At 38.9% G+C, this 15,802-nt stretch overlaps 1 protein-coding gene and 1 pseudogene across 2 annotated transcripts; both read left to right on the top strand.

The window, feature by feature from the left end:
• The first annotated feature begins 652 nt into the window (after positions 1-652).
• Positions 653-2,904, top strand: LOC110064560 (sulfotransferase 1B1-like; annotated as a pseudogene). The gene is made up of 4 exons (XR_016202393.1): positions 653-806; positions 1,143-1,525; positions 2,102-2,195; positions 2,629-2,904. The product of XR_016202393.1 is annotated as a sulfotransferase 1B1-like (transcript).
• A 10,448-nt stretch (positions 2,905-13,352) lies between these two features.
• Positions 13,353-14,685, top strand: LOC149101926 (uncharacterized). Its single transcript, XM_089274844.1, has one exon. The coding sequence runs from the start codon at positions 13,614-13,616 to the stop codon at positions 14,520-14,522; it is 909 nt and encodes a 302-aa protein (XP_089130970.1). The 5' UTR covers positions 13,353-13,613; the 3' UTR covers positions 14,523-14,685.
• The last annotated feature ends 1,117 nt before the right edge of the window (positions 14,686-15,802 follow it).

Below are 15,802 nucleotides of genomic sequence, written 5' to 3'. Positions count from 1 at the left end.
CCGTAATAAGTGTGACACTCGTGTGAACGTTTAATTGGTCAAATAAAATTGCTTAAACTTGTTGGATACTGACGGAAAGCAGTTTTCGTGGAAAATGTTTGAAAAAAACGAAAAAGGAAGTGACCTCAGGTTTCGATCTAGTCAAATTGGAATCACGCGTGACTCGCTCCAGGTTTGGCGGCTTTATGCCCGACTGACTGTCCCTTTCTGGATAGTCTAATGTACAAGCAAATCAGGTGATTCAATGATCAGACGGGCATAACAAAGATGGGAGATCGCCCATTCCACTGACTGAAAACGGATAGCTATCAGTATAACATCAGATTTGTCAGACGGTACAGACCAGTGCAGCTTAACATAACCAAAACAATCCCATCACACCCTTCTAGAGGGTCTAGAGGCACACCCCTCAAAGACGGAACAAAATTATCCACAGCGATGTCGAGGGCGTAAATGGTGTATATTTAACCAAGGAGGCAAAAGAAAACAAAAACAAACAGGCGATCGTTCAGTTGGGGCCAGCGCCCCAAATCACTCGCCTCTTTTTCCAGTCGCTATTCCTCGCGCTAAGCCCCGTTCGCGCTGCTTGCCCTGTAATTTTAATAGGCTTGTACAAAGGGAATTTATAAATACAATGACTTTTTAGGAACATTAGCAAAGAGTAAGCTGACATATGGATGACGTAGTGATGGTTCATGGGTTTGTAGTGCCGTGCGGTCTGGGGATCAATGAAGAAAAGGTGGAAGCTTTAACAAGATTGCCTGCCAGGAAGGATGACATCTTCATTGTGTCATACCCCAGATCAGGTTCAAAGCCTTTCAATTAGTTTCCTGTTACATGTAGGTACAATGTAGTTCTTTGATGCAAATGTGAACAGTTCCAATGTAATTGAGACCAAACTGTAAAATCTCCCCGTTGATGACTTGCAAATTACGTTTTCAGGATTAACAATGCTGGAAGAACTTTCCCAGTTTTTGCGTAGATTTTTCTATTCTTAGCGGACCCAGTGGCCAAATTCCAGCCCCCCACCCCACCCCCCAATACCCAGTGCATAGAAAAAAGGTAAATCTGACTTCAAATTTTACTCCTCAAGGACACTCGTCTCTGGAAGCCTGGCAAACTAAGTATAAGTATCATTGCAGGTTCAAATTGGACTTCGGAAATAGTATGGCAGATAATTCACGACGGTAAAGTTTGTGAGGGTCGACTGGATGAAAGAGTGCCTTTTATCGAAGGAATGATTTTGCCGTTTAAATCTTATCCTTACACCCTAAACGACGTGAAGTCAATAGAGAAGATGTTTAGCAGCTTTCCTGCCCCACGAGTGTTTAAAACTCATCTTCAATGTGACATGGTTCCCAAGGGCCACAATGAAGCTACCAAGCCTCGCTACATTTATGTCATGCGCAATCCCAAAGATGCGTTTGTGTCCTTTACCCATCATATTTTTGCGCAACATGCCTTACTTCAAGGAAATTCCCACGTGGGATGAGGCCTTTGGACGCCTCATAAAAGGAAATGGTTAGTAACAGAACGTAATAAAGGTTGGAAAATACGCATTTAAAAAAATATCAGGAATGCTGAAAAGTTGTTTTTATTTCTTTTTGAGTGTCGGTTGGCTTGGCACTGCGTTTGCGTTTGCTGAACTCGTTTGATATTTTCATGCCATATCAAATCATATCATGTCAAGGCACGTAACGTCATGTCACGTCACATCATGTCGTGTCATGCCATGTCATGTAACGTCACAGTCGCGCCAAGAGACCAATTTCGATATATGAAAATTCAGCCTAAAACAATAGACCTCAGTACGAGGCGCTGGGGAATAACTACAGTGTTTGTGGAGTTTATTCCCCAGAAGTCTGTTGTGTTAGGCTGAATTTTAATAAATCACAATTGGTTTATTGTGATCATGAAAACCAATTGGGACTTATTACGTTTCTTCTACAGAAAATCATCGCGAAATCTTCCACACATGGCAAGCTCAATCTTTGTTTCTCCAGTTTGTTGACTTTAACTATTGTGAGATTTGTGAGATTTTAAAACCTAAGAATAACGGGAACAGAAATATGCATAACATAAATACATGGTTTGTTTGTAGTCCCATTTGGTGGGTGGTTGATCACGTGCTAAGTTGGTGGAAACACAGAGACGATCCTAACATTTTGTTTCTTACGTACGAAGGCAGGATTAAGGTAAGAAAATAGATGGAGTAGTCATTCTTGTAAAAATTCATTGTCCTAAATGAATGCCGTGTAGAAACTCATCCTGCATACATTGTGTAATGTAAGCCACGCAAGTGCTAAAAATTCCACCTTCTTTCCAGACCGATGAAGTAGGAGACTTTTTCCGCCATTGGCACCTCTGTCCTGCGTCCACTTTGCGTTAGATATAAATAAGTTACTTCATTTTTTGTGTTTATATTTTGAACAACAGTTGCCAAACTTGATAATGAGGCGTAATTAGGCGTTATTGGGCGTAACGTTAAATTTAAATAAAGACAGATTACAGCCTTTTCCCTTGTTTTGTTTGAGTTTTTTTTTTTTTTTTTTTTACTAATTATCCTTAATAAACACGGCTGATGGATGCACAAATTTTTCCTAATTATTTGACATTCCATTTATTTAGAATTTAGCAGATGATGTGGAAAAGATAGCCAGGTTCATTGGTAAAGAAATCACCCCAGAAACGCGTGACCTCATTGTCCAACAAACTTCATTTGGCGCCATGAAGCGCTCTGAGCACACGAATTACAGTTGGTTTGAAGGGATGAAGGGGGATGGTTTTATTCCAAAGGGACAAGTAGGAGAATGGAAAAACTTCTTCACTGAGGAACAGAACGAGTTATTTGATAAAGTGTTCAAAGAAAGAATGGAAGGAACAGGGATTGAATTTGATACTTAAGAGCAGCTTCGCCTAAATACCAACTAGACTTGGAAATAGCGAAAAAATCGAATTTCTTCAAACTCACCTAGAATGAAGCCCTACGGGCACTAGTTACAAAAATATTGTTTTAAGTTCGATAAATCAAAAATTATTTTTTCCCGCAATTTTTTCGTTTCGATGCCCCAAATCGGCCAAAATCCATCGAAAATGAGCGGCATATTCAGAGGCTCGTAAACTCAAAAGTAAAAATCTTCATTACAAACTGATTGCACGTCGTATTTGTATTTCCTTTCTTGTCTATTTAGAGCTAAATAGATCGTGATTTGATTGGAACAAAAATATTTGATGAATTTTCTAAATTAACGACCCAAGACAGTTTTACAAGAGGTCTACATTTAGCCTATTTTCAAATGCTAAAAAGGCGTTCTGGTACACGGCTTTTCCCAAAACGCCTAGTTTGGTCTGAAAGAGCATTGTTTCTTCTTCAAATTAGTGAAATAAAATTTTTGGGTAAATAAAATAGCGAGCGCTGAGATAGCGAACTAAATGCAGCACTTCTTCCTGAAAACGTGACCGTTGACCCAAGTGTAACGAAACTGATTACTGCAAGAAAACCCCGGAAGAAAAGCAAACGCTTCGTTATTTTGAAACTATTTCTAAGGATATCTCTCCGAAACCATGATTGCAAGAAACTATTTCCAGATATGAAATCTTACAGGGTGAAGGAAGGAGCTAAAGGGCGCATTTCGACACAATAACTTTGTTTGCTGAGAATTGAATTGAAGTCAATTCCAGTGAAATTTGCAAACTTGAAGAGGGTCCACAATAGGGTTCTCAGATCCCGCTTTCCCGCCCATTTTTTCTTGTTAATCCCGCCATCCCGCCCTTTTTTGCCTGGAAATCCCGATCCCGCCTAATTTTCAAGGACGTTTCTGCGTTAATTATTAATTTTTAAATTAATAATTAATTTAATTATTGACACAAACTTTTTAAAACAAGATATTGCATAAAAGATCGCAAAAGAATTCAATGGGTAGCAGATAAGTAAGCACAAATGATTATAACGTTTCTTTCTGTAAACGGTTTACTATCTTGTTTCCTTTTGTCCACGTATCAGTGAGAGAAAAAGATTGTTCATTCCCATATTCAAGAGACGGCCGGAAACACACTTGACAGTTTCTTTCAAAGCTTTCAGCGTCTTCACTTTACTTGAAATCAGGGCTCAGAACTTTTCTTTCCGAATGAAGGCATCCCTGTTCGCACATCCTCTTCGTAATATGGTCTAGTATATGATGACGCAATTCGTAATGTCGCATACTTCGTTCGTTAAATCACTATCACCGCCATTCGGTTTGGTCATCCTGGCCAAAACAAGCCAAGCGCTTTGGAAAAGGTCGAGAGACTAGAAAAACTAGAAAGGATCGGGAGGTCAAGGTTACAGACGCAAGCATCGAAAATGTCGGAAATGGACGATACATTTGACAGAACCTGACAGGGTACAGAGCGGTTCACCCTGCGAGCAGAGCCTCTTTTATCGCTTTTTTGAATATGTACCGTAAGAAAAGGCTCTGCTTGCAGGGTGAGAGCGGTTGCTATTCATTACTCGAAACCTGACACAGCTATATGGTTCGTTTCTGCCAGCTTGTGGTTTTGCGCTGGTCAATAACAATTTCTGAAGTCACGTAAGAATTGAAATCCTGTATCCCGCTCTGTTCCCCTTGCAAATCCCGCGTCCCAACCCCACAAAAACACGAAATCCCGCTCCCGCTCGTAATTGTAATTTCCGCTTCCCGCCCCTGTTTTCAGCTCAAATCCCAAATATCACGGCGAAAAAAAGCCAAATCCCGCATCCCGCTAAACCTATTGGGAACCCTCCTTGAAGTATGTTAGAAGCTGGACCCAGATTTGGAAACCTCTAAAAGAAGAAATGTTTAATGTTCCGTGTCCTGCCCGCTACTATAAATTCCATGCACATGCCAACCGCATGTCTTCATGAACAGTTAGAAGCTAGAGTCAAGTTCCATTACCTTTAAAAAGTGCTTGATTTTATTTGTTTGCGTCGACTTTGTTCACTACTCTCACGTTCGAATACCGCAAATCGGTCACGCCAAAACAGTGCAGACCATACAGACTGCAGACACTTGTTTGGGCTTTTCACTGTGACTCCTTTTTTTTTGGGTTTAGTTACAAAATAGTGTTAAATATGTCTGAAAGTTTGTCATTTATCCACAGGCTGCACAAGCGCAGTATTTGACTTTTGATTGAATAGACAAACGCGTACGAGACTTTGTATGGGAAACTTACTCAGTCTGCACGGTCTGCAGTGTTTTGGCGTGACCGATACTACGCAATATTCGAACGTGACAGTAACTACTGAGTGAACAAAGTAAAATCAAGCACTTTTAAAAGGTAATGGAACTTGACTCTAGCTTCTAACTGTTCATGAAGACAGCTAATTTCACTTTACATTTTTGGGATCGATTATTTATTTTGGAGTTGCCCATGGAAACTGTCAGTGGAGTTCAGTTGGTTTTACGACAAACATACAGTTGGCATGTGCATGGAATTTATAGCAGCGGGCAGGTCACGGAACATTAAACAAGCATTTCCTCTTTTAGAGGTTTCCAAATCTGGGTCCAGCTTCTTTTGAAGGTTAATCCAAGAAGACGACTCTTCTATAAATATAAATAATCAGGTAAGTATCGGCTAACATACTTCAAGTTTGCAAATTTCACTGGAATTGACTTCAATTCAATTCTCAGCAAACAAAGTTATTGTGTCGAAATGCGCCCTTTAGCTCCTTCCTTCACCCTGTAAGATTTCATATCTGGAAATAGTTTCTTGCAATCATGGTTTCGGAGAGATATCCTTAGAAATAGTTTCAAAATAACGAAGCGTTTGCTTTTCTTCCGGGGTTTTCTTGCAGTAATCAGTTTCGTTACACTTGGGTCAACGGTCACGTTTTCAGGAAGAAGTGCTGCATTTAGTTCGCTATCTCATCGCTCGTTATTTTATTTACCCAAAAATTTTATTTCACTAATTTGAAGAAGAAACAATGCTCTTTCAGACCAAACTAGGCGTTTTGGGAAAAGCCGTGTACCAGAACGCCTTTTTAGCATTTGAAAATAGGCTAAATGTAGACCTCTTGTAAAACTGTCTTGGGTCGTTAATTTAGAAAATTCATCAAATATTTTTGTTCTAATCAAATCACGATCTATTTAGCTCTAAATAGACAAGAAAGGAAATACAAATACGACGTGCAATCAGTTTGTAATGAAGATTTTTACTTTTGAGTTTACGAGCCTCTGAATATGCCGCTCATTTTCGATGGATTTTGGCCGATTTGGGGCATCGAAACGAAAAAATTGCGGAAAAAAATAATTTTTGATTTATCGAACTTAAAACAATATTTTTGTAACTAGTGCCCGTAGGGCTTCCTTCTGGGCGAGTTTGAAGAAATTCGATTTTTTCGCTATTTCCAAGTCTAGTTGGTATTTAGACGAAGCTGCTCTTAAGAAACTAACCATCACTTGAGTAATCAGAAGATGCGATAGCTTTAGCGCTGGACTTAACTGAATGTGGACACGTTTAGTGTATATTTTAAAGGTTTTGGATGTTTCCGTTATAATTATAATGAGAATAATAACGATGCTGATAATAATAATAATAATAATAATAATAATAATAATAACAAATTTATACGGCCACCAGCAACAACAAGTTGAACAAACCATCTAAGGAGACAAACGCACTTATGTCAATTTGTATATTCAAGTGTTCACTTTTTAATGTAGCTTTTTGAGCCTCTTTTTAGCTTGCAAAATAGGCAGTAAACTGCGGAGTGAGTAAGAACTGGGAGTGCAAAAGGGCGACGAAGTTTTGTCGCTCAGTTTTCCGTGCGCTCCACCGTGATAAACCGCCTGTTCTGCTGGCTATTGTTTTGCCTCCTTTAGAAGACTTTCTTACTTGTTCATATATATTTTTACATTAACCGTCTAATTTCTCGCGCGCTCTTTGGCTCATTTTATCATCAATAAGAGTACAGACGGATAAAATTTTAATTTATGCAAGCTTTCAAGTTCAACTTTCAGCTGTCGAACTGTCAACTTTTTAAACAATAGCATTTTATTGACTTTATTTAAGTAGCCAATCGAAAAGCGAGAAAAGCTATTGACAATGTTCACGTCATTTTTAGTAAAGTTCACTAATCTTTGTTTACTGCAAGTTTACGGCTTCTTTTCCCTCATTTGTTCCCGGCATTTGACCATTTTGAGGTCTTGTTATTGTAAAAATCAAATTGACGCCATGCCCAGTTTTTTATGCGTCTGTCCTCTTATTGATGATAAATTGCGTCATGACATTGTCAAAGTTTACCGCAGAACCACTCGCCTGCGACTCGTGGTTCCACAGCCACTTTGACAATGTTATGACGCAATTTATCATCAATAAGAGGACAGACACATAAAAAACTGACGTGAATTTGTTGATTAGATACTTTCAGTATAGCAGCCAGGGTCCCTGCTGATCCTGATACCAGCCTAGCGCTCATTGTGAAAGGGTTACCCTGTTTAACGTTAACCCATTGACTCCCGCAGCTTTTTGCCAAAACGCATTGTTTGGACATTGTGGACATTTTCAGGCTGGATATGAGCCAAATTAACGGCAATCTACTCAAAAAGGCATTTGCAATATGACAGCATGCCTTTCTCTCCATGAGCATCGCGTTTTACTACATTTTTGCTCAGGCATGCGCAGAAATCTTTTTTTTTGTTTTTGGACGAGAAAGTGACCTTTAGGCTTTACGGTTTTTTTTCTTTTTTTTTTTTTTGCGCCTTTCCTTTCTCCCCTTTTCTTATCTTTTTGATTGACCTTCTGCTGCGCTTGCTTCCAGCTCAAAAATTCCCGAGAAGGCATCATCGAGTCGGGCAATATTCTTACCACGGAGCAGCCAAGTGTAGTCGAAGGAAATTTTGCTCCGAATTTTTCACGTAAATATCTGAGCTTTTTCGAGCATATTTCAGGCGCCATTGACCGGATCACTCTGATCTGGGTATCATTGGAAAGATCTTTACCTCCTGCAGAACTTGAGTATAGATGATGCCAATTTTGGTCAAACCTGATGACGTCAGAAGTACAACAAAGGCCAAAGTTCGTCAGATTTATACGGCCACCACCAACAACAACAAGTTGAACAAACCATCTAAGGAGACAAATACCCAAGTTCGTGTCTCGAGAAAAGCGAAAAATAAATAATTCTCGGACACGTACGTATTTATTCATGAAAGGGTCACGCGCGCGTTGTGTGAGTAACAGAATTAAGACAACAAAAAACATCAAATTAAACTCTTCGACTGAGACTGTAAATTTATGCAGCAGGAGCAATAAGGAAGTTACGATGAACTTATCTGACTATAAGGTCTATAAGATGTTTCCAATATCATCCTCTTGTACAGAGGCCAAGAATGCAGCACTACATCCATAATAATATAAATGTCTGCCTCTTCTTTCAAGTGACTGTGTTACAACCTCCAGAAAAAAGGAAATGCCAATAAATCGAGTTATTATCCTTTTATTCCACAACGTTCCAGTTATCGGCACTCGAAATTGGTTTTTATTTTTGAAATGCTTATGCATATGCTGAATCCGCTTTCTTGACAACCATTCATCCAAATCTGGAAGTGATGGCTGAAACTATGTAGAAACGCCCTTTGATAGAGCTATGGCACATCGCTTTAAAACCGAAGCCTCCGTGTTGGTGGTTTGAAAAGCCCAATGCATCTTGTAAAACAAGAAGCAAAAGAAGGATTTGCTGCGACATCCCGCAGGTAATGACGATTCGAAATCTCTTTTCCACCCCTAAAGCTTTGATGTAAGTGTTGTCATGTGGAAACAAAGGTCTTGGGAAATGCTCTTTCGATTTCGGGTATAAATATACCTTACAAATTAAGTGTGACCACTGCGAAAGGGAAATTTACCAAATAATAGAGGATCACAAGAAATAATGTATTGGTTACATGACCTAACTAAGGTTATTCAGTGTTCATCATCACTATTATATTATAGATCATTGGCTGTGAATCAAGAGAATACCATTCTACCATTCTTTTGTGGCTGAGACAACTAACGGGCCAATCCTCCGTAGGAAAAAAGATGGCGACTGGTACATTTACCCATAGTTCTCAGCGAACGAAAACCTTAACAACGTTCATAAAAATGTACAGAAAAGTTATGAAATCTTCAAACCGCCAAGGCTACACAATTTCCTTAGTACAGGGACAAATACCGTAAAAATTTGGCTTTTTTTGTGCCTCATAGGCTGTGTTAGGCTCGCAAGGTATTGTGGTAAAATGTACAGCCGCCATCTTTTTTTCTAAGGTGGATTCCCTCTGTAAAACACGTCTGCAGTGAATCGTGGTGGTTGTATTCATTAAAACAAATATCAAGTCCAAGATGATGAATACTGCTACCATGATTCCCTGCAGACATGTCTCGTAAAGGGAATTGGTCATTCTCAAAATGTATGCGTGGGGGATAAGTTATCCCAGCAACGGCTAGGGTCATGCGCAGTATATGACCTACAGCCATTCGTAAATAAATTTCCCAAATAGTATACATTGTATGCTAGCGACTTCGACACGTTAATAAAGTTCTTATCTTAACTTATCTTATCTTCCTCGCTAGGATCTCACAAAAGTCAATAAATCGTTTCATTCGCAGCTGAAGACATCTGTTAATATTGTTATCTTAGTCAATATTCTCACGATCCACGTCTTGGGGTCATCAGAGTGATAATCGTTTATCTTGACCAGCGGTTGTGAAGCATGAATCCCATTCCCAGACATCTTGATGTCCAGTGCTGTTAAACGAAATCCCCCTGAACAAAGTCTGTTATTCGCCAAAACAGTCGTTTTTTTATCAGGAACTGCAAGTAGTTTCATACGTCCGGTGACAAATACAGAGCTATTAGGACTACAATGAAAAACAACTTTTCGTTGAAGCGCAGGATTAAATTGTTACTAAACAAGACCCGGCTGAGGAATTCTGTCTGCCAACTCATCTTAATGTGATTGCTCGGTCATTAATTAAATTATCATGATATGAAGAGCTTTTCAAAATGATGAAGAGATCATTTGAGTTTTCAATGGAATATTTAATCGAATTTAAACATTTTTACACCGATTCTTTCAGATCCTGCGTAGATCAGAGATTTGATAAAATAGTAGTTTTTCCATCTTCACAAGACCTTCTTCTCGGCCGAAACGAAGAACGATTGACAGAAAATAAAGATTTAAACTAATAGCCTGGCGTATTCCCGTTCCAAGAGCCCTTCGAGTCTTTTAGGTGGAAAAAAAAAAACCGACAACCTGGTAAGACTTTTCGTGACACTCTATACGGTATAAACTATAACCAGCAATAAATAGGAAAATAGCTCTAATTTTGGCAAGAAATCGCATCACTTAGCAAGGGACTAACTCTTTAGAGAGTAGCGGTTAACTATGTACGTACCATTCAGTCAAGTCAAGTCAAGTCAAGTCATCTTTATTTAGTCATGCTGGGTAGACCCATCAGCCATAGGCTGGTATGAAAAGGGGCCCTGCGTAAATTTAAGACTTCATGATAAAAAAATTCAGAATTTAAAAATTACGCCAAAGTTACGTGTATGTACAAGGAGTTTAAAAATTGAATAAAAAGGGAAATTAAGCTCGTGCAAGAACGCCATTATCACCACAAAAAGGCTTTAATTACAAACAAAGGACTACATTGGAGTAATTATAAGCGGTTACGCAATACTATCAACACAAGAATGCGTAAAGAGAAAAGTGATCACTATTCTAATCAGCTGGCGGATGAACAAGACCTAAAGGTGATCTGGCAAACATATAAAATCGTTCCGAAAAAAATTAAATCAGTGCCCTCAAGCGGTGATGGTCTAACAGCCTCAAGTTTCAACTGCTTCTTTACCTCGATTGCTAGTACCTTGTGCAGCCATTTTGAGCGTTGTTCTCTACCAAAGGTTTTAATACCTAGAGTTAAACATGGCTTTGTCCTCGAAGAGATGTCCTCCAGTTTTGTACAAAAAGAATTGCTCAAAATGAAGTCAACTTAAGCCACTGGTCTCGATGGAATTCCTGCTCGGTAGTCGGGCTCAGTAGTTTTAATGTGTTAAGAAGTCTTGATTCTTTTTGGGGCTATACTAAAGTACAGCAAAAACTCTACGCAAAAAGCACAAATAAAAGAACAAAAAAAAACAAACATCAACCAAAAAACGAACGATATTGTGCACTGGGCAAGTAACGAAATGAGAAACACAAAAGAAATGGTACTGAAGCCTGATCTTGAGTACTTCTTTTGGCTCGGGTTTTTTTTTTTCTCAGTTTCGATCACGTTCAGTGATGTGGGGCCCGTGGCAGGCCATTCAGCTACAAAGTTTGAAAGCGAACATCCGAATGAGGTGATCGCGCTGACAAAGGCAACGATATCACCACGAACAATCGTTATAAGAACACTGAATATTTCAGGCTCAAATGGCAAAAAAACTGAAAACATGGAACGTTCTGCCTCAGACAGAAAACTCAGTACTAGACGTTCTTATGAAAGAGTATATCAACAAAAGCAAACAAGTTACATTAATGTGTGCTGCTGCTGCTGTTCGCATCATCATGATCTAGAACGTTATTAACTGAAGTTCAGTTCGAACGGCATTGTTAAACACGGAGCGAGCCTATAAAAGGCAAGGACACGCCACATTTGAAGCACTTTGTGGGCTTTTTTGTCCAAAGGAGGAAAGCCGAAGTAACGGTCGCACAACTGTAGAAGTCTTGAAGAAATCGCGTTGTTTTCGTTAAAACAATGGAGTCGTTTACATAGAATAATATAAGGTAAATAATAAAAATACAGTGAAAATAAAACTTCATTTTACACTTTGGAAGATGCGGCTTTGGAAGAACGAAGACGATGAATTCTCTTCATCACTTCACAGAACTTTCAAATTACGCCGCTAACTAAAATGACAAACTGAAGCTGATGCCTGCCATCAACGAGCTATCTGTTTCCGCGTATCTGAACATGCCGAGAACGAAAACAAGTCTCATAAGAGGTGACTTTGGTTAGCCTGTGAACACAGATGGATTTTGGTGGGATATTAAAAATTATTCAGATTTACGAGGGTTTCATTTTAAACGGGACAAAAGCATTTCCTAAGCGGCGTTGATATTTCAATTTTTAGTTACTTAGCTGTTTTATTCAATTCCTCAAGGCTTCAGTAACATATCTAGAGATTCCCTTCTCCAATACTATCAGCAAACATAAGAAGCAGTATTCGGTGAAATATTAGACGTATAATCAACAACGAGGATTAGAGAACCAGCCTCAATTTTTCTGTTAGTGACTTAGTTCCTTGCCAGAAGCTAAGAAGTCTTACGGTCTAAAAGGAAAATGATATGTAGGTCTCAGACCTCAAAGATTCGAATTATTTAGAATTAAAAATGGTACTTTAGGATTAGAAGGGTTAAGACATTAAAAGATATTACGCATATAAATATAGCACGTGGATGGCTCAGAAGAATATTGAAGGTCCAAGGTGGGGTGGGGGTACTCGGGTCAGCCTTTGTTGAATCAAAGCAAATTAGAAAATATCAGGAGCCATAATCGGGAACGTCTCCGTCCCCGATTATGGCTCCTGATTTAGCTGCAAAATTTCCGTCGAGTTTAGAGCAAGTTCCTTTTGTTTAAGTTTCGGCAATGTGAAGATTATTCTGAACAACCCAAACCCTACCTCGAGCCTTTGACTTTTGCCAAGCTAAGATGTTTACTTAAACTTGAGTATTTTGACTTTGTTTGTCTACATTTTCACTGAGTACTTTTTACTTTTCATTATGATTAATTCGAAGAAACGAATTTTTCATTTACATTTTAGAAACCGGGTTAAGCGTTTTCGTTCAACGGTTGCTCAATTGACTGTGGCGTATTAGGATCCTAATGGCCTTTGTTTTTCTTCACCGTGCATTGTGAGAAAATTGTAGTCAATCACAAATAAAACATGTTTTAGAGCTCAAGTTGTTGTCGCCATGTTATAAAAGAATTGGTTCATGCTTTTAGCTGTGCATATAATCGAGTTATGGATGCACTTGGGAAGTTTGGAGAGCACTCAAGAAGCTAGAGTTGCACTCGGCTATCGCCTCAAGCAACTCTTACGCTTCTTTCGTGCTCCCCAAACTTCCCGCGTCCATCCATATTTCGATATATACACGCTAAGCATGAACCAATTCTTTAACAGTTATTGTTCAAATATATATGAAGCTTTTTAAAATCATTGTAAGTTTATTTTTAATTGTAATTTTAGCTTTTTAGCCTTTTTATTCCGTTTTTAATCTTGTCATGCGCATTTGAACATTTTATAAAATTTGCGCATTATAAATGTTATGATTATTATTATTACTATTATTATTATTATTATTATTATTATTATTATTATTATTATTATTTTGAGAACTTTGCCTGATATTCAAGAATTATTGGAGCCTTTGGAGAATGCCATATCTAAGGTGCTCATCCCTGCAATTACGGAGCATAGGTGCACTCGGCTGGACAGGGACATTCTAGCACTGCCAGTCCGTCTAGGGGGGCTTGGCATAACAAACCCGTGTCTTGACGCAAATCTTGAGCAATCCTCCTCCGTCAAAGTTACCATCCCGCTGGTCCAACAGATCGTGGCTCAATCCCATCAGATGCCGGATGATTCTTTGGTCAAGCCACTACAACAGGCAATGAGGAGTGAGAGAGCAACGGTGCTCCAAGACAGGGCAGAACATATCAGAGGGGTAGCCCCACAGAAAGTCCAACGGGCACTTGACCTTGCTGCGGAAAAAGGGTCATCTGTTTGGCTGACGGTACTCCCCCTTCGCGAAATGGGTTTCAATCTAAATAAGAGAGAGTTCCGCGATGCAATCAAACTGCGCTACGATTGGCCGGTCGATGATATCCCCTCCACCTGTGTATGCGGTGATGCTTTTACAGTGGACCACGCAATGATATGCAAGAGAGGTGGGTTCGTTACCCAACGTCACAATGAGCTGAGGGACTTAGAAGCCGAACTCCTGAATATGGTTTGTACCGATGTTGAGATTGAGCCTGTCCTGCAAGACATCTCGGGTGAACAGCTGGGAAGAGGTTCTAATCGAGCTCCAGATGCGAGATTAGATATTTATGCGCGCGGGTTCTGGGAGAACCAACGATCAGCATTCTTTGACGTGAGGGTTTGTCACCCTAATGCTGATTCGTATAGGGACCTAGAGCTCCAACAGATATACAGCAATCATGAGAACGAGAAGAAGCGTCTTTACGCGAGGAGGGTTTTGGATATCGAACAAGGAACTTTTACACCCCTTATTTTCACGTCAACAGGCGGCATGGGAAACGAGTGCCTGCAATACCATTCCAGACTGGCGCAGCTGATCTCCATCAAGAAAGGAGAACATTATGCTAAAACAATCTCCTGGATAAGAGCAAGGACATCCTTCGCTTTACTAAGATCCGCACTAATCTGCCTAAGAGGTTCAAGAGCTAGAAGGAAAGCCTTTTGTGACTTTAAGAACATTGATATTGACGTTGAAACCCAGGAGGGGGCCATTATGTAAACACTGTTGAAATAGGTTTTAATAGTCTATTTCTTTTATTTACTTTTACCTTGTAATATACCGATATTGACGTTGAAACCCAGGAGGGAGCCATTATGTAAACACTGTTGAAATAGGTTTTAATAGTTTATTTCTTTTACTTACTTTTACCTTGTATATACCTTATTTATGTAGTAAATTTATTGTAGTAACCATGATATCATGACATATATGATATGACGATGATGATAATAAATTATTATTATTATTATTATTTTGATATTATTATTACTATTATAATTACCGAAAACTTAAGGAACAACAGAATTTCTGAATTTTTTACCAGATACATGTAAGATTCAAGTTTGTATGGAAAAGTGCTCAATAAAGTTTGCTATTATTAGAAATTTTTTAAAAAAAATTATTATTATTATTATTATTATTATTATTATTATTATTGTTATTATTATATGACAAAGTAAGAAAGTCTTCTAAAGGAGTCAAAACAGTAGCCAGCAGAACAGGCGGTTTATCGGGGCGGAGCGCACGGAAAATTGAGTGACAAAAAACTTCGTCACCCTTTTTCACTCCCTGTTCTCACTCAGTTAACTGCCTATTTTGCAAGCTAAAAAGAGGCTTAAAAAACCTACATTAAGGTGATTCCTCACATTTACATTGCGCATCCTTACTGCGCATAATTTATGGCGTTATTACAGGGCGTAACCAATCGATGGCAATCGATACCAATTAATCGATTTATTGATAATCGATGAGCAATCGATCATCTAGGCTGGTGTGATTATCGATTGTCATCGATTGTCATCGATTTTCATCGATTGGCAATGATTTTTCATCGATTATCAATATTAATCGATTAATTGGCATCGATTGCCATCGATTAATTGATGATAGATAATTTGTCGGTCACGATTTCTAAAGGGCACAGTCTCTTGATGTATTCTAACGATTAAAACAATGATAGTGTAGGACATCGGAAGAAGATCAGGTTTTATACAACACTGATAATTAGCTTAACTGAATAAAGTTTACGGAAAGTTGCACAGCGTTAACATGCGTCTTTTCAAAGTTAGACCAATCCAATATTATTAAAGTACAATAAAATTGAACTTTGGATCCTCAAACATCCAGAGCATAACCTGTAAACGCTTACAAAATAATAAAAAGGCGATTTTTCATGCAACTGTCGTCGTGATTTATGCTGTGAATTTTTGTCATTCTTTTCACGCTAGCGATGCTACTCAAAATCGCCCGTGCGATCCAGCGACTTGGACTCGAATCGC

The sequence above is a fragment of the Orbicella faveolata genome, unplaced genomic scaffold (genome assembly GCF_042242905.1).
Source record: "Orbicella faveolata isolate gen_17 unplaced genomic scaffold, um_ofav_v1 contig_36, whole genome shotgun sequence".
Classification (NCBI taxonomy): Eukaryota; Metazoa; Cnidaria; class Anthozoa; order Scleractinia; family Merulinidae; genus Orbicella; species Orbicella faveolata.
Note: the sequence above shows the minus strand (reverse complement) of the source record. Positions and strands in the feature narration are given on the sequence as shown.